This window comes from Stenella coeruleoalba (assembly GCF_951394435.1).
Source record: "Stenella coeruleoalba genome assembly, chromosome: 2".
Classification (NCBI taxonomy): Eukaryota; Metazoa; Chordata; class Mammalia; order Artiodactyla; family Delphinidae; genus Stenella; species Stenella coeruleoalba.
In genome coordinates this window covers 80,106,867-80,129,712 of record NC_137147.1, presented here as the reverse complement: position 1 = coordinate 80,129,712, position 22,846 = coordinate 80,106,867, and the positions used below count along the sequence as shown (strand labels likewise).

Genomic DNA, 22,846 nt, shown 5'->3' with positions numbered 1-22,846 from the left:
AAGTGATGGCAGAAAATGGGCTTTCCTTTTATCAGGGAAGAAAAGTTTTCTCTGAAACCTCACAGTACATGTTTCCTCACTGCTCACTGGTTACAGTGGTGTTACATGCTCATTATTGGACCAGTTCACCATGTGTTGGGATAAAGCATCTTCCTCCAGTTCTTGATAAAAATTGTATTTGGCTAGAAAAGATAAAGGAGTGCGTGTGTGTATGTGTCTGTGGGTAGGCAATAAATTTTGTTTGCTGCATAGCCCTTCTCTCTCCTATAGGCACCCAGGAACAGATCACTCCCTATATGGATTTTCATTCTGAGAGCCTATTGGCTGCTTTGGAATTGATCCCAGAATCATACTAGGTGGTAACATTGGACTCCCCACCCAAGATGGGGAGGGTCAATCAGACTGTCTTTGGTGAGCCTCCAGCACATGGGGAGTTATGGTTCCTATAGATACCCTTCTTCATCATATCCCCAGCTATATCACCCAATGCTTATGTGCTAGTTAGAATGAATGAAGTGACTATTTTGGTGATTCTGTGTTAATTTGACTTCAAAGAGTTGCAAACATAGATCAATTTTAGGCAATAACCAGATCAAGCCATTTCAGGACAGTTTGTATCAGTCTTCATGTTTTTAACAAGATACGATGCCAGGTTGAGTCCGATGCAAATTCATTTGAAATTTTCAAGTTCAGTTAATGAAGGCGTCTAGATTATCTTTAGACCACACAGCCTGCTGCGCTAAAATGGGCCCATTGCAAAGTTATTCTCAAGGGCTGTTACTTCTGTTCCGCCGAACTTTTACTGTTTGTGAGTAAAAAGGGATGATAGTATTTTTGCTCTTCAAGTCTCCCTTTCATAACTTATGCAACGCATCAGCAAGAGTAGGGGACACTGAGGGCACCATGAAAGTTTACAGTGCACAGCATCAGTTTCCTTTCAGTTGCTCTTACTCCACAGTTGAGGTTGGAGGGGTGGAAGGAGCCCCTGACATGCATGGCTTGGTATCTACTCTGCCAGCGTTTCATGAGATGCTACTAACCAACTATGAAAAGACACTCTCTGGGTGTTGATCACAGGTTAGTCTGGGCAAATGACACTACAATTTAATTTTCATGATTGGTATGCGTTTAAACATTTTAATATTTATTTTTAAAATTGTATTTCAGTTTTCAGAAAACATAGAGTATGGAGAAAGAAATCATCCTCTTTAGGATAAGCATTTTTCCCAAGTTTCCTTTATTGTTGTTAAGTAAATAAATAACTTCTACAAAACTCATAGTCCAACTGGTTAACTCCTCTGTCCGCAGACACAGGAGCACTTCTTCACCTGGCAGGGATGCTGTGAAGCGTATTTAATTGTTTGCAAAATGATCCCAAGCTCCTCGATGAAAGCAGCCACACTTCCCATGCCCGTTGTTACTGTTACAGTGATCTCTGCTGCCAAGGAGAATTGGATCCAGAATCTGCCTGGATTTTTTTTTTAAATAAATAAATTTAGTTAGTTAGTTAGTTTTGGCTGCGTTGGGTCTTCGTTGCTGCGCGCGGGCTTTCTCTAGTTGCGGCGAGCGGGGGCTGCTCTTCGTTGCGGAGCGCGGGCTTCTCACTGTGGGGGCTTCTCTTGCTGCGGAGCACAGGCATTGAAGACTGGCTTGTGTTCAGAGAGGGGCGCATCGATGCTCGTTCAGTTGTTGGAAAATTGTTCAGCTTGCCTGTGATCTGATTAGGTTTACCTTTAGGGGTGGTGTGCTAGCCAGAGTCGGGTCTTTTACAAAGCTGCCTCCAATAGGGTCACGAGCATCAATCAGAGGAAGAATCCAGGAACAAACCAGTCATTTCCCCAAATTCCTTTTTGCTTTGCTTTTTTTGTTTTTTCAGAGATCAAATTCAAACAGCATTTTATGCTTTCCTTCACTGAACTAACAGTAGCCTGGAGAAGGTATTTTAATCCCTTTACAGAAACTTTTTCTATAAAGTGCACTTTCCGGGGCTCATCTGGAGCACTGCTGGTTTGGGCCTTCAACTGGACCTGGAAGTGCTGGCTGGTCCCTGCGTTGTGCTGTCTCCAAAGTCGTATTTATGGCAAAGGCTACGGTAACTATCAAAAGAAACATGGGCCTTTGTTATACTGCAGAAACTAACACAACATTTGTAAAGCAATTATACTCCAATAAAGATGTTAAGGAAAAAAAAAGAAAAAGAAAAAGAAAAAAACACAAAATAACGTGGACTGCCTCTGACCTCCTCTGGAGCAGAGGAATGTTAAGCGAGACATCCATCTGCAAAAACAGTCAACTAAATATGCCCACTGCCTGTCCCTGAACTTTAGGAAAAATGGTTTATACTTTTTTTTTTTTAACATCTTTATTGGCATATAATTGCTTTACAATGGTGTGTTAGTTTCTGCTTTATAACAAAGTGAATCAGCTATACATATACATATGTTCCCATATCTCTTCCCTCTTGCGTCTGTCTCCCTCCCATCCTCCCTATCCCACCCCTCCATGCGGTCACAAAGCACCAAGCTGATCTCCCTGTGCTATGCAGCTGCTTCCCACTAGCTATCTGCCTTACGTTTGGTAGTGTATATATGTCCATGCCTCTCTCTCGCTTTGTCACAGCTCACCCTTCCCCCTCCCCATTTCCTCAAGTCCGTCTTCTAGTAGGTTTGTGTCTTTATTCCTGTCTTACCCCTAGGTTCTTCATGACATTTTTTTTTTCTTAAATTCCATATATATGTGTTAGCATATGGTATTTGTCTTTCTCTTTCTGACTTACTTCACTCTGTATGACAGACTCTAGGTCTATCCACCTCATTACAAATAGCTCAATTTTGTTTCTTTTTATGGCTGAGTAATATTCCATTGTATACATGTGCCACATCTTCTTTATCCATTCATCCGATGATGGGCACTTAGGTTGTTTCCATCTCCGGGCTATTGTAAATAGAGCTGCAATGAACATTTTGGTACATGACTCTTTTTGAATTATGGTTTTCTCAGGGTATATGCCCAGTAGTGGGATTGCTGGGTCATATGGTAGTTCTAGTTGTAGTTTTTTTAGGGAACCTCCATACTGTTCTCCATAGTGGCTGTACCAATTCACATTCCCACCAGCAGTGCAAGAGTGTTCCCTTTTCTCCACACCCTCTCCAGCATTTATTGTTTCTAGATTTTTTGATGATGGCCATTCTGACTGGTGTGAGATGATATCTCATTGTAGTTTTGATTTGCATTTCTCTAATGATTAATGATGTTGAGCATTCTTTCATGTGTTTGTTGGCACTCTGTATATCTTCTTTGGAGAAATGTCTATTTAGGTCTTCTGCCCATTTTTGGATTGGGTTGTTTGTTTTTTTGTTATTGAGCTGCATGAGCTGCTTGTGAATTTTGGAAATTAATCCTTTGTCAGTTCCTTCATTTGCAAATATTTTCTCCCATTCTGAGGGTTGTCTTTTGGTCTTGCTTATGGTTTCCTTTGCTGTGCAAAAGCTTTGAAGTTTCATTAGGTCCCATTTGTTTATTTTTGTTTTTATTTCCATTTCTCTAGGAGGTGGGTCAAAAAGGATCTTGCTGTGATTTATGTCATAGAGTGTTCTGCCTATGTTTTTCTCTAACAGTTTGATAGTTTCTGGCCTTACATTTAGGTCTTTAATCCATTTTGAGCTTATTTTTGTGTACGGTGTTAGGGAGTGATCTAATCTCATACTTTTACAAGTACCTGTCCAGTTTTCCCAGCACCACTTATTGAAGAGGCTGTCCTTTCTCCACTGTACATTCCTGCCTCCTTTATCAAAGATAAGGTGACCATATGTGCGTGGGTTTATCTCTGGGCTTTCTATCCTGTTCCATTGATCTATCTTTCTGTTTTTGTGCCAGTACCATACTGTCTTGATTACTGTAGCTTTGTAGTATAGTCTGAAGTCAGGGAGCCTGATTCCTCCAGCTCCGTTTTTCGTTCTCAAGATTGCTTTGGCTATTCGGGGTCTTTTGTGTTTCCATACAAATTGTGAAATTTTTTGTTCTAGTTCTGTGAAAACTGCCAGTGGTAGTTTGATAGGGATTGCATTGAATCTGTAGATTGCTTTGGGTAGTAGAGTCATTTTCACAATGTTGATTCTTGCAATCCAAGAACATACAAAATGAGTTTTAGAAAAGCAATAAAAGCCAAGGTATCCACCTTATACTGATTTCTGTATTAACAGAGAAAACACAGATTTTTAATGGTGCATATCATTTATTAGATGGATCATTCTATGGTAGTAATATTATTAACTATATCATGTATAATACAACTGTATGGTACCAGTTTTGTTAGAGCTCTGATGTATGATGTATTAGGTACTAATCTTATTTAATCCTCACAATGGTCCTATGTGATAGGTAGTTTGATTTTACAGTTGAAGAAATGGAAGCTTTTACAGCTCAGTTACTTGTAAGTGGAGAAGCAGGGATTCCAACCTGTTGTCAAAGCGTAAGTCACAAGGTTCTACTGGGTACAGTTCTAGAACATGATATACTAATCATTATTGGTAATGATCAGAAAAATTCATGATTTACTATTCATTCAAATATTAGTTATAGGAACAGAAGATGATAAAATAACATCTGTGAATTTTTTTTTAACCGAAGAAAAATAAAATGAAAATGTAAATCAGCCAGAGGAAAAATGTCCTAAAACTGTTTCCAAAATCATTCTTAGTGGCAAATCCTTAGGCTAAATGGCAATGTATAGAAACTCAGTGCGGGGAATTCCCTAGTGATCCAGTGGTTAGGACTCTGCGCTTTCACTGCCGAGGGGCTCAGGTTCGATCCCTGGTCAGGGACCGAAGATCCTGCAAGCTGTGCAGCATGGCCAAAAAAAAAAACGAAAAAGAAAAAGAAACTGAATGCCACCAAATGATAAGGATTTTAGTTTACTAAAGTGCAAATAAAATGGGAATTATTTCTGTCAAAGCAAGAGCTGATTTCTACTACAGAGATTAGGGAATCAGGGACAGGGCAAAAACAGTAAGGTTCAGAATGTTTATTTAAAAATATACCATGATTCTTTACTTTGTAAATACTAAACATAACTTAGATATTGGAAATTCCTTCCAGAATAAATTATTAACCCCATGGTGGAAAGGACAGTGGACAGGAGGCTAGGAGGGACAGATTCTAGTCCTGCCTCCAATTAGCTAGCTCTGTGACCTTGGACGAGTCGCTTGACCTCTCCAGACTTCAGTTTTTTCACCTGTACAATGAGGTCTCTGGTCCCTTCCAATTCTAAAATTCTCAAAGTCTATGAGTCAAACTTATCTCATCTTTGCTAATGGTTCAGTTTTACTTTCCACACATCTCTTAGGGAATTGTCAAGGAACCAACTGAAAAAGCAATTCAATTCTCACATGGGTTTCTTTGCTCACTCCATGCCCCCAAGCTGCTGCTGCTGTTTTTAACCCCTTTGTCATTGGGAAACACTTTCAAGGATAGTGGGGAAGCAAGTAAGATGAAAATAATTTACCAAAAGACCGAGTTTTACATTTACATGCAATGCACTTATGTCCACTTTGCCATCTCGTTCGTTGTTCTGCTTTTCAATTACCCTCTGTTAGTTTGGATTGCTTTTTTTTTTCATTTACCACAAAATCCTATTTAAAAAATTGTAACTTGGAAAACCAAGATGGATCCTCCTATTCAAATTAGCAAGGAACAAAATATTCTTAGATTTTTACCTACTAATTTTCCATGTGCAACAACTGTCACTATTTTAGCTGACAGAATTAATGAGCTGATTCAATTAAAAGGTTTTAGGAAAATTATTTATGGCTTAATGGTAAGTATATTAACAAAACCTCCATTACCACGTACAGCATACCTATCTCTTTCATCCTTGAAAATATTTTAAGATTTCTTTTTGGGAGCATATTTTAAAACAAATATAACAAGTATACAATAACTGCTTTATAAAAATGCCCTGCACTAAGTAGGAAATTGATACCCAGATGATACAAAGACCATGAAAGAGAAGGAAGGTGCAGTCTGCAGCTAACCTTGAAACCCCAAGCCTGTTTTTACCAGGAAAACAAACAAACAAGAAAACTAAAAAACTAATGAGTATGTAAGACCATCTAATAGGAGACAATCCTCAAATCTCACAATCCTCACGCAGAGCCCAAAGTATAGAAACCCAGTGTTTTTTTTTGCGGTATGCAGGCCTTTCACTGTTGTGGCCTCTCCCGTTGCGAAGCACAGGCTCCGGATGTGCAGGCTCAGCGGCCATGGCTCGCGGGCCCAGCCACTCTGCGGCATGTGGGATCTTCCCGGACTGGGGCACGAACCCGTGTCCCCTGCATCGGCAGGCGGACTCTCAACCACTGTGCCACCAGGGAAGCCCGAAACCCAATGTTTTTCATCAATAATGTCATGTAACTTGTAGGCGTTTACTTTACTGAGAGCAATAATTATCTGTGGCCTTCTAAAGTGTTTATCTTGAGTTTTAAAATCATATTTCTATTGAAATATTTTGCTTATATGAATTACTAAACAGATCTCAGCCATGGACAGATGTTATTTCACTTGATGTTATAGAACCAGTGAAAAATGTTACTGCTTATTTTATTACTCAGGCCCATGAACAAGATTATGAGTTCTGTTCCAAATGCTTAGAATGTACTTATACTTGCACTAAACATGAATGACCTAGGGTGGGAATTGAAACTATGTGGCATCTATGTGATCACTGCCCACTCCAAAGATTAGTGCCCATAATTGATCACAACCCTATTTCCCGCTGAGCTGAACTCGGCCTCAGAATCCTTCTCTATAGCAGTGGATGCAGCTACCACAAGCAAATAGAAAACTATTTGCTGCCTGAAGTCTAGAAGTAAAATATCTTATTAAAAGCCCCATAGGTTTGCCTCTTTCCTTATTACCCTGTAATTGTCCTCCCTGAAAATTTCAAATCTTTTGTTTTCATTTTGACAAGTAATGATTTATTTTAAAAAAAAATGACCATTTGGGACTTCCCTGGTGGCACAGTGGATAAGAATCCACCTGCCAATGGAGGGGACATGGGTTCGAGCCCTGGTCTGGGAAGATCCCACATGCCACGGAGCAACTAAGCCCGTGCGCCACAACTACTGATCCTGTGCTCTAGAGCCCGCCAGCCACAACTACTGAGCCCACGTGCCACAACTACTGAAGCCTGCGTGCCTAGAGCCCGTGCTCCACAACAAGAGAAGCCACCGCAATGAGAAGCCTGCACACCGCAACGAAGAGTAGCCCCCGCTCGCCACAACTAGAGAAAGCCTGCATGCAGGAACGAAGACCCAACGCAGCCAAAAATAAATTAAATCTTAAAAAAAAAAAAAAAGACCATTTATTGCACATTTTTGAATTTCCCACAGCACCTCAAACACTTCTAAACACACATTAGGAACTCTATAAATACTTGTGTCTTGAAGAGTCTAAATGCTAGAAATACAAGATGGAAACATCCCACAGAGCCAAAGAGGACCCAATCACAGTGACGTCTGTCCTGGGCTTCAGTTCTCTCCAGACACTCACAGAAGGAATCACACACCAAAACGGCCCCAACAAATTAAGTCCTGGGAGAGCAAAGGAGAAACATGGAAATTCCAGTTCCTTTTGTGTTATAAGTTTTCAAAATATGAGGAAATATGCCAAATGCCTTTGATAATATACTCTGAATTAATGACTAACAGGGAAATGCCCCCTGAGCAGTTCATGGACAGTGTCTCTCCCAAGTCAGATCCTGTTGGCAAATGACCAAAGAACCCTTCTCTCCTGAGCCAGCAGACACTTCTATGGCCAGGAAGCACTCTGATATCAACTCAGCATTATAAAAGTGAGCAATTAAAAGCACCATTTGCAGTTAATCTAATAATTCCACTGAATATCCCCAAACCTGTGTACAAAACATATTTTATTTGGGGCCCTGACTTGATTTTAGGGTAAACTGTTTCTTAAATAGAAATATAAAGATAAAGATAAGCCTTAAGCCTTTTTTTTTTTAAGAGAAACAAAGATAAGATTTTAAAATGTTTGAGTTAATTTAGCAATATACTGGATAAACAATAAGGTACTAAGGCTAAATTTAAGGCAAATGCAATGAAAGAACATGAATTCCCCTTAAGACTAAGTATCAAATAGTCTGGTTGATGAAACTGCTGTACTTTAGGTTTTGAGGGTTTCTAAAGTAAGTAATTCTCTAATTAACACCAAAATATATGATGCTTTTCTCCGATTCCAATACATACACCCAGTTTTCAGCTGAAGAAAATGAGAAAGTTAAAATTAAAAAGGCCCAATTATTTCTTTAATGCAAGCAAGTGAGAACATATTTAATATAAATTTAACAGTCATTCATTTGTGCATTCAACATTTATTGAACACCTGCTCTGTGCCAGGAACTCTGTTAGCTATTAGGGGTTAGAGCGGGGAACAAGATATAGTTCCTACTCTATGGAGCTTACAAGCGAGTCAGACATCTTGCCATTAAACAACTACAGAAAGAAGTATGTCAACAATTGAGATAAATGTGGCACAATCAAATAAAAGGCCCTTGTTTACAACTTTCGGTTTACTTACAAAACTATGGTTTCCTACAGAGGTCCTTTGGATTATGTAAATTTTGATTTGCCCTATAAAAGAAATTTCAATTAAAATTAAAAGATAGAGTCTCCTGGGCTTCCCTGGTGGCGCAGTGGTTGAGAGTCCGCCTGCCTATGCAGGGGACACGGGTTCGTGCCCCAGTCCGGGAAGATTCCACATGCCGCGGAGCGGCTGGGCCCGTGAGCCATGGCCGCTGAGCCTGCGTGTCCGGAGCCTGTGCTCGGCAACGGGAGAGGCCACAACAGTGAGAGGCCCGCGTACCGTTAAAAAAAAAAAAAAAAGTCTCCTATAGATACATTCAATTGTAATTTCGGATTGTATCTGTGTTGAATATAAAAATGACAAAGGCTTTTTTTTTTTTTTAAAGAAAAAAGTGCTATTTATTCTAGAAATGCTTTTAACGGAGGGTGTTTCCAGGGGAATTCACTGCTTTAGGTTAACGGTTGGTGGCTTCATGTTCAGGCCTCAATTAAACTCTGAACTTCCATTGTTATCACTTAATTGACTTGGTTATATCTCATGTCAGCATTTCCAAATGACCTTCCTTTTAAAAAATAAAAATTACCTGACATAGAAGCATTGTTGCAGCAATCCCACACTGTCTTCATGTATGGCTGGGCCTAGAATCTGCTTAGCTTATCTACCACTAGGGTACCTCCCATCATCCTTGCTTATAACATGAGACAGCTCCAGGTACATGCATGTTGAGGGAAAAGAGATGAAAAATGAAATCTATCTATTATCACGACTATTATTAAGATGACAACTAAATCCAATGATATCCACTTTATTCTAAGACAGGGAGTTAGTCTTAAATACCTTGCATATCACGATTAAATATTGTCAAGTTATGCTTATTTTAAAGCAGGATTATGTGCATCTTTTCCTTACAAGTGTCTCCGAAGGTTTAGTTGTGCTAGTTAACCAGATGGAAACTTAAATCCTTTTTACTTGTACGTGAGACAACAATAAGAACAAGTTGGGTTTCTTTAACTAATGAGTGGGATTTTATATAAAGTAGGTATGACGCCAAGATGCAACTCTGCTAGACTGACTGAAGCAAATTAAGGCATCAAATGAGCGTTTCCCCTCCCCCTGCATTGTGGAAAAGTTTTAAAAGTCTTTTTGAAGTACTTTGATCAAGCTTTGAAATCATTTTAGTGGATGACTATTGTATGAAAACTGTAATTTATAGTCCTTGACCTAAGCAGCTCTTTGTCTCACAGCCACATTCAAAACAATAGCAGGAAAGTGAAAAACACAAGGGGAACCCAAGCTGTTCTGGTTATTATTTAATTCATAATTCCATTTTCCTTAATCTTTCAAATCCAGGCATGTTCTTAATAAAACATCTTCAGACTGTTTTTACTATATATAGGAAGGTTAGTTTGGGGTAATACAATTAGATGGTCCGAACTTTTGTCACTGCGACCCTTCCTTAACCTGAGAGTGACTTCCCAGGCAGGTCCAGAGAGGCACCTCTCTATAAGTGGTGACAGTGCAGGCAAACTCCTATTGTTTGCCTTTTATTTCCTCTCTAGCTAAGCTGGCTTTGTTCCTTGACCCTAATTGAGAATGTGCCAATTGGGAGATTTTCTCCTCCTGTCCTATTCACAAAATAGTTATACTTTTTGAGGCAACTTGCAGATCACATGGAAAATGGCAAGCTGCCCCCAACATGAACGAGCTAGGAGTGATTCTCTAACTAAATCACAGAGACATTTTACTATTTAAATTCGTAATTTTAATCAGCTGAACACCACCATTCAGCCTGAAAGTATCTGTAAACCTCACATGTTCTTTTGGCTCCTTTTGCCAAAACAGTTACTGACACACTAAACCTCAGACCATATTTGACCCTGTAATATCTTAGTTACAAGTTTTATCACCTTCAGATGCCAAAGATGCTTAGGTGTGCTTTTCCCCAGAGAGCTTAGGTCAATTGTTCTCCCCCAACTTGGACTCCAAAAAATATATGGATCAGGACTCCGATGAGCTGCATTTTGGTCCTGGGATCATTTTCTAGAGAGAAAAAGAGACAAGGGGTAGTGAGAGAGTGCGGAACGTGTGTCCACGTGGAAGGAAACTGCAAAGGCAGGAGAAGGCGAGGACAGCCAGGAAGAGGCAGGAAGTGAGGGGAGTACAGCACATGGAAGATCTAATTCAACTGAAACTCCAGGTCCTAGGGCGGAACAGGTTAAAAAGAGCAGACATCTCAGCTATCTTGGTTCCAGAGAGGAAAGGAAACACTGGGTGTAGCTCCTCAGGGAGGGGTGAGTGAATTAACTGTTCACTTGGGGGCTGTGCATTAATTAGTGAGGCCCCCCCCAGGGCCCATTTAGTGGATGACCTCATCCAGGGCTCTAAGCTATCCCCTGGAGGCTTCAATGAGTGAATGCACCCCCCAAAGACGGACAATTTATCATCTTCTTCCAGGGTGGAATCAAGCCTTGCCAATAATGAGCAGGTACACACACTGATGCTTAAAAGAAAATGATTCCCTCTGGAGATCCAGCTTTCTACTCTGCACCCCTGAGCCTCCCTTTTATATATGATTTTAGGAGTGTTAGAAGAGTTGACATACACCTCGCCTGAAGCAAAAGAAAAAAAAAGAATTCTCACCGTTCTTTGTTTGTTTTTTGGGTGGAAATGGGGTGGGGTCTATGAAGTCACCTGAAATACTGGATCCGCTTTGTTCTGAGCTCATGCCTCTGCATGCTTCGAACAAATAGGGTCTCTCGTTTGTGAGAGCAGACACTGGGCAAGTCTATATATGCAGAGAGAACAGCATCTAGTTTTACGTTCGTGCATATACTCCTGCTTTCTGACTTGGCATAATTTATTAACACAGTTTGCAGAAAGCTCCATAACACAAGATTTTACTTTTAATGTTCATGTTCTAATGATGAGAGCAAAGAAAAAAAAAAGGTGTCACCCCATGTATACCCTCTAGGGCTGATGTTTACATGGTCTAAATTTAAAAAACAAATAAGTAAACCAACAACACATACAGATAGACCACAGATGAGTATTCCTTACATAAAAGAGGAACAAGGAGGATTTCAGCTTCCAGTCTGGGAACGCTAGGCCCCTCACCACACTCTTCCAACTGAAAAATAGTAGACGTTATAATCACATTAGTTTTTATGTTGAATAAAGCTTAGTTTTAAATAACTTGTAACTTTATCATAGTACGTACAGTCTACTGCTGGTTCCTTCCCCACTTTTCAGGGCCAGATTTTAAAACCCCATTCATAAAGAGGAGGTGGTGCCCTTGCCAGAGAACACTGGTACCTTCTCCTAACACATTATGTCAGGGCACCAGTTGAAGACCAAATTCTGAAATGCAAGCACCTCTTTCATTTTTTAAATGTATTTGTGCACCTTCGTCATAAATTTGTTTAATATAAAACAATCAAATTCTTGACGAAGGTTTAACAGGGTTTTCAACATCTGTGCAGATAAATGTAATTTATTTCTAAAGAAGAAAAAGCAGTTTAGAGCATGCCATGAAAACTGCTTTTAACAACATTTTAGTCTAAAATGTGTGTGTGTGCGTGTGTGTGTGTGTGTGTGTGTGTGAGTGTGTATCAAGACAACAGCAGTGGTTCCAAATCATTCTATTTTACTCATGAAACCTGCATGGTGAATTTTACACTGAAACAGAAGTTTGCCTGATGCCGCCTTACTGTTTCATCTTCTTCCTCTTTCTTTTTTGTTTAATGCAACTTGCAACAGAGCTAAAATCCATGCCTGAACCTGACATGTTTGTGTCCTTCAAAAGGAAAGGCAGTAGGCAGATTTCTGCAAATCTTCTTAGGTACAAAATGAACAAAGTACAAATGGTACATTTAGTCTTTTGAAAGAACCAAGCAATGTATGTAACTTGAAGGTGTTTGTAAAAGTTACATTTTTACTAATATTTCCAAACTCATTCAACATTATAAAGAATATTATGTTTTGTCAACATGAGGGCAAATATTTTACTAAGTACATTTTTGCGTATGGATTAATTTTTCACCTTCCTAAAAGATAGGTTTATAATGAATTTACTGATGTTTTCCTTTAGATTGAAATTTGGTTTGCAGTAGAAAAAGTGAATAAGTGAAAGTGAACAAATACAAAACTTCTTTTGCTTACTTGAAAATTGCTCTAGGTTTATTTTTGGTACACTTAATTCATTCAAAGCCGAACAATCCTAATGCCTAAATTATTTGAGTGTTATATAATTATGCGGTATAAAATGCAGATACAAAGCAGAGTACAGAATGCGCTTTTGAAAAATTTTACTCATAAAAATACTGACTACCATACATACTGACAACTAGTTACGTTTAAAAATAAACTCTCGTCAAGGCTGGCACCCAGCTTCAGTCGTCTGCCCTCAGCCCCCAATCCAAAGAAGGAGTGTGGTTTCCAGACACAACGTAACTCATGCTTTTAAATGAGATAAATGGAAAATGTTTGGTGCTCAAATAAGTATTATAGAAAGAGGAAATTCTCATCAAGTATATTTTTTTCAGCTTGGCTTACTGCCATAGAAGTCAGGAAACCATAAAGACTGGACAAAACAAACGCAGGCTCCCAGCAAGGTCTGCCCTTGCAGGTGAGAGCGAAAATCTAGTTGCAGCCTTCATGATTCCGGCTTTGCTGGGACTGTGCTAGGTTATTCCATGACAGTAACGCAACCCTGGGTATCTGTGAGTGTACATGAAGGGAAAGGGGGAGGGAGAGAGAATGAATGGAGGCTTACCAAAAAAAAAAAAAAAAAAAAAAAATAAGAGGGCGATTCAGTAACTGGGAGGAAAATTGAAAAATCACACCTTTCAGTCTCCACATTTTTTCTTTTGTTCAGTATATAAGGAGAAACCATCCGGAAGGAAGAAAGATTATGACTATCTATAAACTAACTGTTTGACAGAGACAGAAATGCTGATAATGAGTGGGCTGTGTCTGTAGTTCTTGGCTGTTCACATGAGCAAGGGGTGAAGGAAAACAGAAACTCTTGATATGTTTGTCTAAAGAGGTAGTGGTGTGACCACGGGCAGCGAGAGTTCAGCTGAAGTTCAGGGCAGATGCTGCCAGGAGTTTACACTGCAGGAAAGTAAAATTGCTTCCGGATTCATCTTTTCCTCCCAGCTTCTCTTCCAGGACCATCAGGGTCAAGCAATGCTATGGCATAAGGTGACGATGTTGGTGGGGAAACAGGCTTGGAGCAGGATGCCCCTTTCCCGGTTACAGTCTAGCTCCTGGATAAATCCGTACCAGTAGATGACTAAGCCTGGCCCAAACCTGCAAAAACATGAGAAAATAACATGCACACATAGTATCAACACAGTTCCAGAAAAAAGGTAATCTTTGAAGCATGGATAAGATGATTAAATGACTTTATCGTACGAAGTTTTTGTTTCGGTTGCTACGATTATGACTGAAAGTAGCTGAACTTACACCAAAGAGCTTCTTTCATGCAAGTGTCACTGCCTTGGACGGATTTGTTACCTTTCTTTCAAGGAACCTGAACTATTTCACTACTCTAATTACCCCTCAGTCAGGTGTTGTGACGACTTAGCTGATGAAGGACAAAAGCAGAGTAGAAACAGCATTGGTTTGGGCAGCACCAGGCTTGGGATTTTAGCCTCTTGACATTTAGAGGCACTCTTTTAAAAGTTAAACCTACCTATTTTCAACTAAGGAAAAAAAAATATTTGGAAAATAATTTTAAAAAAATCAACAGCTCAAGGTCTTCTTCTGGCTATAATGCTCTATTCACGTACCAATAGGGCCAGAAGTTCCTTCTGTCATTCATTCTTTCTAGTCTTAAAAACAAAAAACAAACCCATATGACAACTGGGATCCTGCAAAGAGTTCTCTCGGCCCCTTCACTCTCTGCATTACAGCCTCTCTAAGCGTGAACATGGCATGAAATTTGGTCGTAGGTTCTCATCACGAAAGTAAGGAATAATGCCATGTAGAGTTCTGAAAAAGTCTAGACAGATGGAGGCTTGAAACCTCAATGTTTCTAAATTGTGCCTCCGAATTATCTCCAATTTGGTTAGCGGCTCACTCAGGAAGTAGCCAGCAGGAAGTTGAGACCTCTAGGCTGGGTTCATAACGATGTAATCACTATCAATCACTGTGCACACAGAGATGTTTTGCACATCAGTTTCACGTTTTTCCTACCGAGAGTACTTAATTAAAGGGCAGCTCTACTTTTGGTGTCGTGTTGCAGGAATTTTACAGTGAAAGCATAAATTATGAACGTTGGGTTAGTAAAAGGATGTCTAAAAACAGAACTGCTTTCTGTATTCTGACATTACAGCAGGCTGAACCACGCTAGGCCAAAAAGCTTTTTCCTTCCATGATTTATTATATGCTGAAGTGTACTTGCCAAATCTAACAGTACAGGATGGGCTGCAAGATACTGTATGCACAGAAACAAGTTCAGTTGGATGTCATGGAATAGTTTATTTGCCAAGCTGTACACGAGATTAATTAAAACTTTTGTATTCCCTCCATGCAGGGATAGAATCATGAGATGTTGACTCATCAACTGAACTTGTTCTAGGGGACACGGGAGCTGTATAGGATGAGAGGCCTTGGAGCACCAGGCGCTGTGACATTTACCTGAATTCAGGGCTGACTGCAAATGCTTTTGTTTCTCAGTATCTCTGGGGAGAGTTTCCTTTGTGGTCAGAAGAATCAGGCACCTAGGGCACGAGGTATTTGGGGCCCCAGTGCTTAAATGCACACCAGGTGAAGCTCACACCTGGACGAGCTCTTGCTTCCATTTTAACCAAGGGTTTCTTAGTAACTTTTAATCACAAACAATTGTCTGCAATGGATACCATTTGGTATCTTGATTTTACAAAGAGCTCTATGGCTAGTATCAAATGATCTCAGGTTTGTCAAAACAAGTCTGGCAAGAGCAAGAAGACCTGTGATTTGGAGGACCATGTCTGAGAAGCCTCAAACCTTCCCATCAGTGAAGCAGCCCTCGGTCACAGCCTCAAGAAATCTACTGTTAACCTCAACACATTCCCCTGTTTTATTACACAGCCATTCTTGAGGCCGTGATGTCCTTTAGAAAGGCGCTCATATTTCTATGAAGGGAGGAAAAAAAAAAAGGTGATCTAACCAGTCATGGAAAAGAACAAAAGAATATATAGAGGTCATAAACAACAAGCCCAGTGTTTTGAAGATTTAATAAAACAAAAACACATATCACCAGCCTGCGCTTTCCCTGAATCATAAGCCAAAGGACACGAAGCAAGAAGGCTCTTTACGAAAATGGCATTTTCTAGGCATGAAAGTCAGGCTGGGGAACACCTCAGTGACCAAGAAAGTGGACTTGTTTCACTTGTGAGGCAACACATGAAATCAGCACCTGGAAAAGGTTTTGCAAGATTGTGAATCTAAACATTTCATGTAGTGGTTCACTTAGGAGGACTCTCTGAAGGTAGCAACACAGATCTATGAACTGTTTTTAGTATATATGAGAAATGACTCGCAGGAAGGCTCTACCCTCTATCTAAGTCATTGTTCCCTAGCTTTGGGGTGAAATTATATTTACTTGGGAAATACCAGCTCTCTCATATGACCCAAAAGCTCTGATTGACAATATGTGCTTAATTAATTAAAAACGAGGAACTACGACTCCCTTTGTAAATAAAGATTGGTAGACGGAGGCTTTCAAATTATGTAGTCTTTGAATGACAACAATAATGAGGACTTTAGAGGGTTAAAAGTTTGGAAATTTAACGGGAGAACAAGACCTGGCCTTGTTCCCAATACCTTGAGTGCATTTCTGACGTTTCTCCAACAGCTGAGGATCCAGAGATTATCAGATGCCAGCAAATTAACCTTTCAGCAACTTGGCTGTTTATGAAGAGGCCGACCGCATGAGGCAACATTACATAATCCATTCCTCCATTATCGGAACCAGCAGAAGGCAACATGTAGGCTGATAATTCGAAAAATCAAGCAACCCATCTCTAGTATTTCCTTCTGAAAAGTTGTAAAACGGAGTAAACAAGACCTAGGAAATTTTTATGTTGGTCAAGTACAGGCTGATGGGCCCAGAGACTTCACCTTTTTGATGCCTACTTCCATTTATTGTGGCACTACTGGACAATAATGAGATCACTGGGAAGGCAAACATAACCTTTGTGACCAATAAAAATCAGAGTCTATTCACAGAATTTAAAAGAAAACAGAGTCCTTGGATCTGAGCATATGTGCAAAGCAGAGGGTTGGTCTGCTACTGGGATTGCAGCCCTCCCTACCAGGCTGGAGACACTCAGTAATGGGATGTATATGGATATCTGAATTGACTGTGTAAACACATTTCAAGGTTGACTATAATTTGAAGGTTACTATACTCATGGTCAAGTAATAAGATCAAAGACTCCAAATGGATTTTAAAAACTCCTGTGGAGCAGAGCCTGGAATGTAAGTGACTCTTGAACAAGTAATTCTGCTTGCAAATAAAATACCACCAAATTAGCAACAATAACAAATACCTCTTGAAAAAATGGGAGGTGAAAGTCAAGAGCCATGACAGACCTTGAGGGTATGAAAGATAAAGCTCCTCATAAATAATGGCAACCTTATAAATGTGTTTGAAATGTGTTTCTCTGGTTTCCTTCCATTTTAGCGTATTTAGAGAAATTAAGCAGGAGGCTGTGGAATGAAAGCTGGGCACCCTTCTGTGGTCTTTGTGCACAGTTGTCTCCCAGAGATTACACGGTTCATCATTTGTCTCTTTGCTACGTTGTGACCCTTTTGAGGGCAAGGACCATGTTTTATTTACATTTGTGTCCTCTGGGGCTAGCACAGTACCTGGTACATGACAGATACCCTCAAGAACAAGATGGAGAACACAGAGTTAATAAAAGGATCAGACAGCTTTGTTGCACTGGTTACTGAATCAGTGGAGGCCTAGAGATGGGCAAGATGGAAGGACTCGGCTATTGCCATGGTCTGGCATTTTTATTAGTGAGCAGGATAGCACCCTAATGGCATACAAACAGATTATAGTGCTAGTAATAATAACAGTTACAACAATGTTAATTATTAACACTTTCATCGCACTTACTATGTGACAGACACTGTTCTAGGCACTTTACACGTATCGATCCATTTAACTCTCAGGTCAGCCCCATGAGGGAGGAAGATACAATTACTGTCCCTATTTTACAAATGAAGAAACTGAGGCACAGAGAAATTAAGTATCTTGCCAAAGGTCTTAGCTAAAAAGTGGAGGGACATGTTTTGGAACCCAGGACTGGATGGAGGGTCTGTGACTGTCTTGCTATGATATAGTGATCAGTCTACTAAATATGGTAAAATGGTATTAGAATGGTATTTCTTTAACCAGAAAAAGAGGGGAAATGCCCTATGAACTTGTTAGACCACACTTAGAGTGTTGTGGAGGGTTCTGGTGTCATATTTTAAGGAGAATATCTCTAGTCTGGAAATGATCCAGAGGAGACCTCTAGGATGTTTGAGGAAGCATTAGATTAACAAAGTATATGTGACCTGAAAATGAGAACTCAGGGTGGTGATATGCTCATTCACCACCTACGGATGTTTGCAGTCCTCATGGGAGAAGGAATTAGATTCCTATTGTAGCTCTTGAGCACAGACCTAGGGCACTGTTTAAAAGTAACCAAGAATCAGATTTTGATTTAACATGAATAACAATCATTGAGTGAGTTTGGAAGTGGATCTTTCCTCAGTCAGGCCTTCGGATGAGACCACAGACCCTGAGCCAATAACTTAAATGCTGAGAGAAGGTGAAGAAGAGGGCCCAACAAGCTATACCCATATTCCTGACCCACAGAAAAGGTGAGATAACAAATGTGTGCTATTTTAAGTCATGTAGTTTTGGGTGTTTTTTTTTAATATAGCAATAGATAACTAATAGATACACCTGCACTACAGACTTGAGTAGTCAAATACCATTCTTCACGTATGCAGTATGGAGAGTCCTGTTGGCTACAGACTGGCTTTTGTCAGTTACACCTGCACCTAGACTTTATAGCAGAAGGGATTACCGAATGAGATTATCAATAAGTAGCAACTCTTCATCAAGGGGAAATCTCAGATAGGAAGCAACTCTGTTTTTACACTAACAGAGCTTCCTGGCTCCTAACTTAGACTATATACCAAGGCCCCTCCCTGCTGCATATCTAGGATGCTGGGGTTATCCAAAGAAGTATAGAAATCATAAAATAAAATGAAGAATTCTGCATATTTTCTCAAGTTCTGTGGTTTTGGTGTTAGAGTTGGTTATTGGGCTTCTGAAGCTGCAAATAGAGGGTAGAGATAGGGTGTGGGAGGTTGGTTACAGTTGAGGTGACTGCTGACAATTAGAGAAGAGACACTAAAAAAACCCAACCAACCAACCAAACAAACAAAAAAACAACCCAATTGTAGTAATCCAAGGCTATTTGGTGCGGGGGCAAATAGACTTTGTCAACCTCAACAGGTGCTGAGGACAGCCCAGGAAAAACAAATGCTGGTTTCATTTTGTTCAGTTAAAAAAGGCAGTAAAATCTGTAAGATATTTTTTAAAAAATTGTCACCAAGAATGTTTTAAAAATGGTACTTCAGTGAGTAAATTCTTAGTTTTCCAGAAAAATTTAGCTATCCTCAGATAGTCTCTGAGGTTGTTAGATTATGAATGTTGGACAGAATACGGTACAAGTTATAAAGGAAGTCTTTCTACAGCTCTCTGAGCAAGTCAGAGGCACAGACAGGAAATTTGGGCCCCCAAATTAAGGAAGGACTTGCTTACTCTTTCTAAACTATAAAAAAAAAATACCCTCCCTCCCTTGCCATGCCTCTACATTATCCTATAACTCAGGAATTACTTGGATGGTAGGTTTACTTATGGAGAAAAGAGAAGACTATTAACTTTCTATTGTTAAGACTTTTCCTTGAGGCACCTTCTTCAGAGAGGTTGAAATGAAAGATAAATGCAGGAATTTAGAGATTTCCAATCACATATTAGATATCATTTTGCGAAATTAGCCCCCAAAACCAGCTCCCTGGTTGGTTTCCTGAAGCCTGTTTAGCTTCTATGTCTCCACAGATTTCAGAGGGCACTTGACCAGACATTATGTCTATAAAGATGCTGTCTTAATACAAATAAAATGATTCTAATACCCAACAGCAAAAAGGTAACTTTTACTGCACACTCATTACGTGGCAGGCAGTGCTTCAAGCACTTTTTTTTTTTTTTTTTGCGGTACGCAGGCCTCTCACTGTTGTGGCCTCTCCCGCTGTGGAGCACAGGCTCCAGACGCACAGGCACAGTGGCCATGGCTCACGGGCCCAGCCGCTCCGCGGCATGTGGGATCTTCCTGGACCGGGGCACGAACCCGTGTCCCCTGCATCAGCAGGCGGACTCTCAACCACTGTGCCACCAGGGAAGCCCGTCAAGCACTTTTACATGTACAGACTAATTTGGTATGCACAAGCCAGCCCCCTATGCAGGAAGGGTGGGGGTGATACTGTGATTATCCCCATTTCACAGATGAAAAAACTGAGGCACTAAAATGGTTAGGCTTTGAACTTAAGCAGTCTGGCTCTATGGCTTGTGCGTGTAACCACTACATTATACTGTCTCTCATTATGCCTTGTATTTACACAGCAATTTGTAACAGTCATTCACCTTTGAAAAAATATTTACAACACCTAGAAATGAGAGAGGAGCAGGGGCCTGGAAGGCAGGTGACTAATCAAAAGTTCAGTGTATGTGTTGGAATTCACCTGTCCTACAGGAATAATTCTTCAAGTATGAAGTCAATAGTTTCACACTAAAAAGTTCATCTAGCTACTCTTTTAGGTTTAAGTGTCACCATGTTTAGGAAGTATATGTAAAGCAATGTACAATTCAGGTGAAAGAAATTAAAGTGACTGCATTTGAGGGAGCATATTTGAAGCATTTGACAATCAGGTGGAAGTAAGCTGGGGAATGAGAATCATAGCCTGTTCACATAAATGGAAATAAACAGCTGGAATAAGTTATGAGGAAAACTGAGGGAAGCAACGGGTCTAAGTGAGTGTGTCAGGTGGAGATTTGTTTTCCCAGAAAAGAAGGTTCAGACTTGCTAAACAGGGTTGATACGGTGAACTCCAAAGGCCCATTTTTACTCCTAAAATCCTTCTAGTACAGAGATGTATCTCATATTTGTGCAATGAACTTGGCTTATCAATGTTTTCAGCTCCAAGAGAAAATAACCACGTATTTAAAAAAATCAATACAATTTTCCATCTCTTTTGATAATATGAAGGTGAAGGGTGGTGGAAGACTCATATCCTATTGTACAATTTGCCTTTCTACATAGAATAAGAGAAAACTCATGAGACTGATCATATACTTCTCAATGAGCTACGTTACCATTTTTACATAAAAAAGGATTCTAATGCACCAGGGTTCTACAATATAAATCTGGATCAAGTCAATAAAACAAACAATTTTCAACTGAAGGATGACAAGAGGACCATGGAATGATCTGATGATTTTAGTAAAGTTTCTTGTTCATGAGGGTCTTCATAAAACAATAAAAATAAAACCTAGCTGTATTGATTCAAATCTTTGTTTCCAACCCAAATCTTATTTTTCAATTCATAAGCAAATAGAAAACGCCTCTCCAAAAGAGGAATAGCAGAGAATCTTTTTTTTTTTTTTTTCTTCTCATTTTGAGTTGCTGTGTGGGGTCTGGGATATCTTCTGAGGATGTGTGCAGACATGTGGCTGCTGGAAGTCAATTGTTTCACCATCAAAAAGACTTGCATGTGGTTTTCATGAAGAACACATTCTCAAACACACAGTTCAGGATGAAGGAGAAATATAAAACATCTTGTAATTGTTTTAAAATAAACTCTTATACTGTTTATTTAGTTTTAATCTGCGTGTTGTAGATTGGTTATGCACTTGTTAATCACTGTTGTATGTATCTCTAGACAGAGTTGTAAATAACTTTTCAGTCCAAGTGAAATATGCTTGCACATGTTTATATGCAAAGTATGTGTGTATTTATGCCTATGTATAAATATGTGTACAATAATAATAGATTAGTGATCATGCAATATAGCATCCTAAGGTTCTGGCACTATGGTCAATTTCATATACAATGCGAATAGTCTTTTTTGGTAATATATAGAGATGAAGTAAAAATATAAATTGATTGTTTCATTTGCTTTTTTTGCTTGGCAGTTCTGTGTTTGCAAATTGAAATGACTAAAGAAAGAGAATCCTGGTTACGAATATTCTTGTTCAATTCATGGATCTTGGTTAGTAAAATTGCAGTTCTCTTTGTAACATCAACTCACTGTCTATAATTTTGAAAACAAAAAAGGAAAATATATGAGAAATACTGATTCACCCTTGGCCTTTATGCCACATAGAAAATAAACAGAAAATACATTATTTTGAAGAAAATGTAAAATGTATATAAATACACAACCACAACCACCTGAAATTCTCCCTGGTGTTTATACAACTCGGCATTTTCATGTCTACATTAAATTGCCTGGAAAAGTGCTTAATTTCCACTCCACTTAGTCCTGTGTTGGAAATTCTTAGATGCTATACTAACAGTCTTTCCAGCCCATAGTAAATCTCTTCTCCAAAGAGAAAAACTGAGGTAGGCAGGATAGAAAACAAAGGCAGAAGCCTTTTTATATTTAATCTGTTGTCTTTAATATCTGTTTTCTTGGAGAAACACTAACCCCTGGCAGTGAGGCAGGCTCTCTGCATGTGCCCATTAAGAGTCTATATATAAGCCTGCATATTCATCCTGCGTGGAGCACAAGTCACACAAGAAAGGATATTCCTCTCCTTTAGATACTTACAGTTCAAATTTTAATAATGTAGAACCATGCACATTTAAGTGTAAAATATAAGTTTCTGAATATTGAATACTTATTATTGAATAATAAAATAATAATAAACGAACAAAGTGCCAAAAGGTTCACAGCGAAAGAATAATCAGAACAATAACATGGTGTTCTAGAAGTCTTCCTAGACAAGGCGAGTTCCCAGCTATGCTGCATTTATTCATACAATGGCCCTTTTAATTTTTTCCATTATACACACATGTTTTTTGAGGGAAGAATGAAGACTGGGGTTAGGGGTCCCAAGAGATGTAGAGGGATGGCAGAATCAGAAGCATATTGAGACGATTTCATTGTAAGACTAGAGAATGAGTTTAAGTATGAT

At 39.4% G+C, this 22,846-nt stretch overlaps 1 protein-coding gene across 3 annotated transcripts in view; it reads right to left on the bottom strand.

The window, feature by feature from the left end:
- Nucleotides 1-7,071: 7,071 nt before the first annotated feature.
- CDIN1 (CDAN1 interacting nuclease 1) overlaps nt 7,072-22,846 on the bottom strand; it is a 219,523-nt gene continuing 203,748 nt past the window's right edge. Inside the window, exons 11-13 of one of the 3 annotated variants that reach the window (XM_079912235.1) lie at nt 11,656-11,725; nt 11,290-11,383; nt 7,072-10,638 (exon numbers count right to left, since the gene is read on the bottom strand). In XM_079912235.1, coding sequence (XP_079768361.1) covers nt 10,550-10,638; nt 11,290-11,383; nt 11,656-11,725 — 253 coding nt within the window. In that variant the 3' untranslated portion in view covers nt 7,072-10,549. Of the gene's footprint in view, nt 11,384-11,655; nt 11,726-11,908; nt 13,909-22,846 lie in introns of those variants that run through there. The other 2 variants (XM_079912234.1, XM_079912236.1) reach the window with 2 other exon arrangements.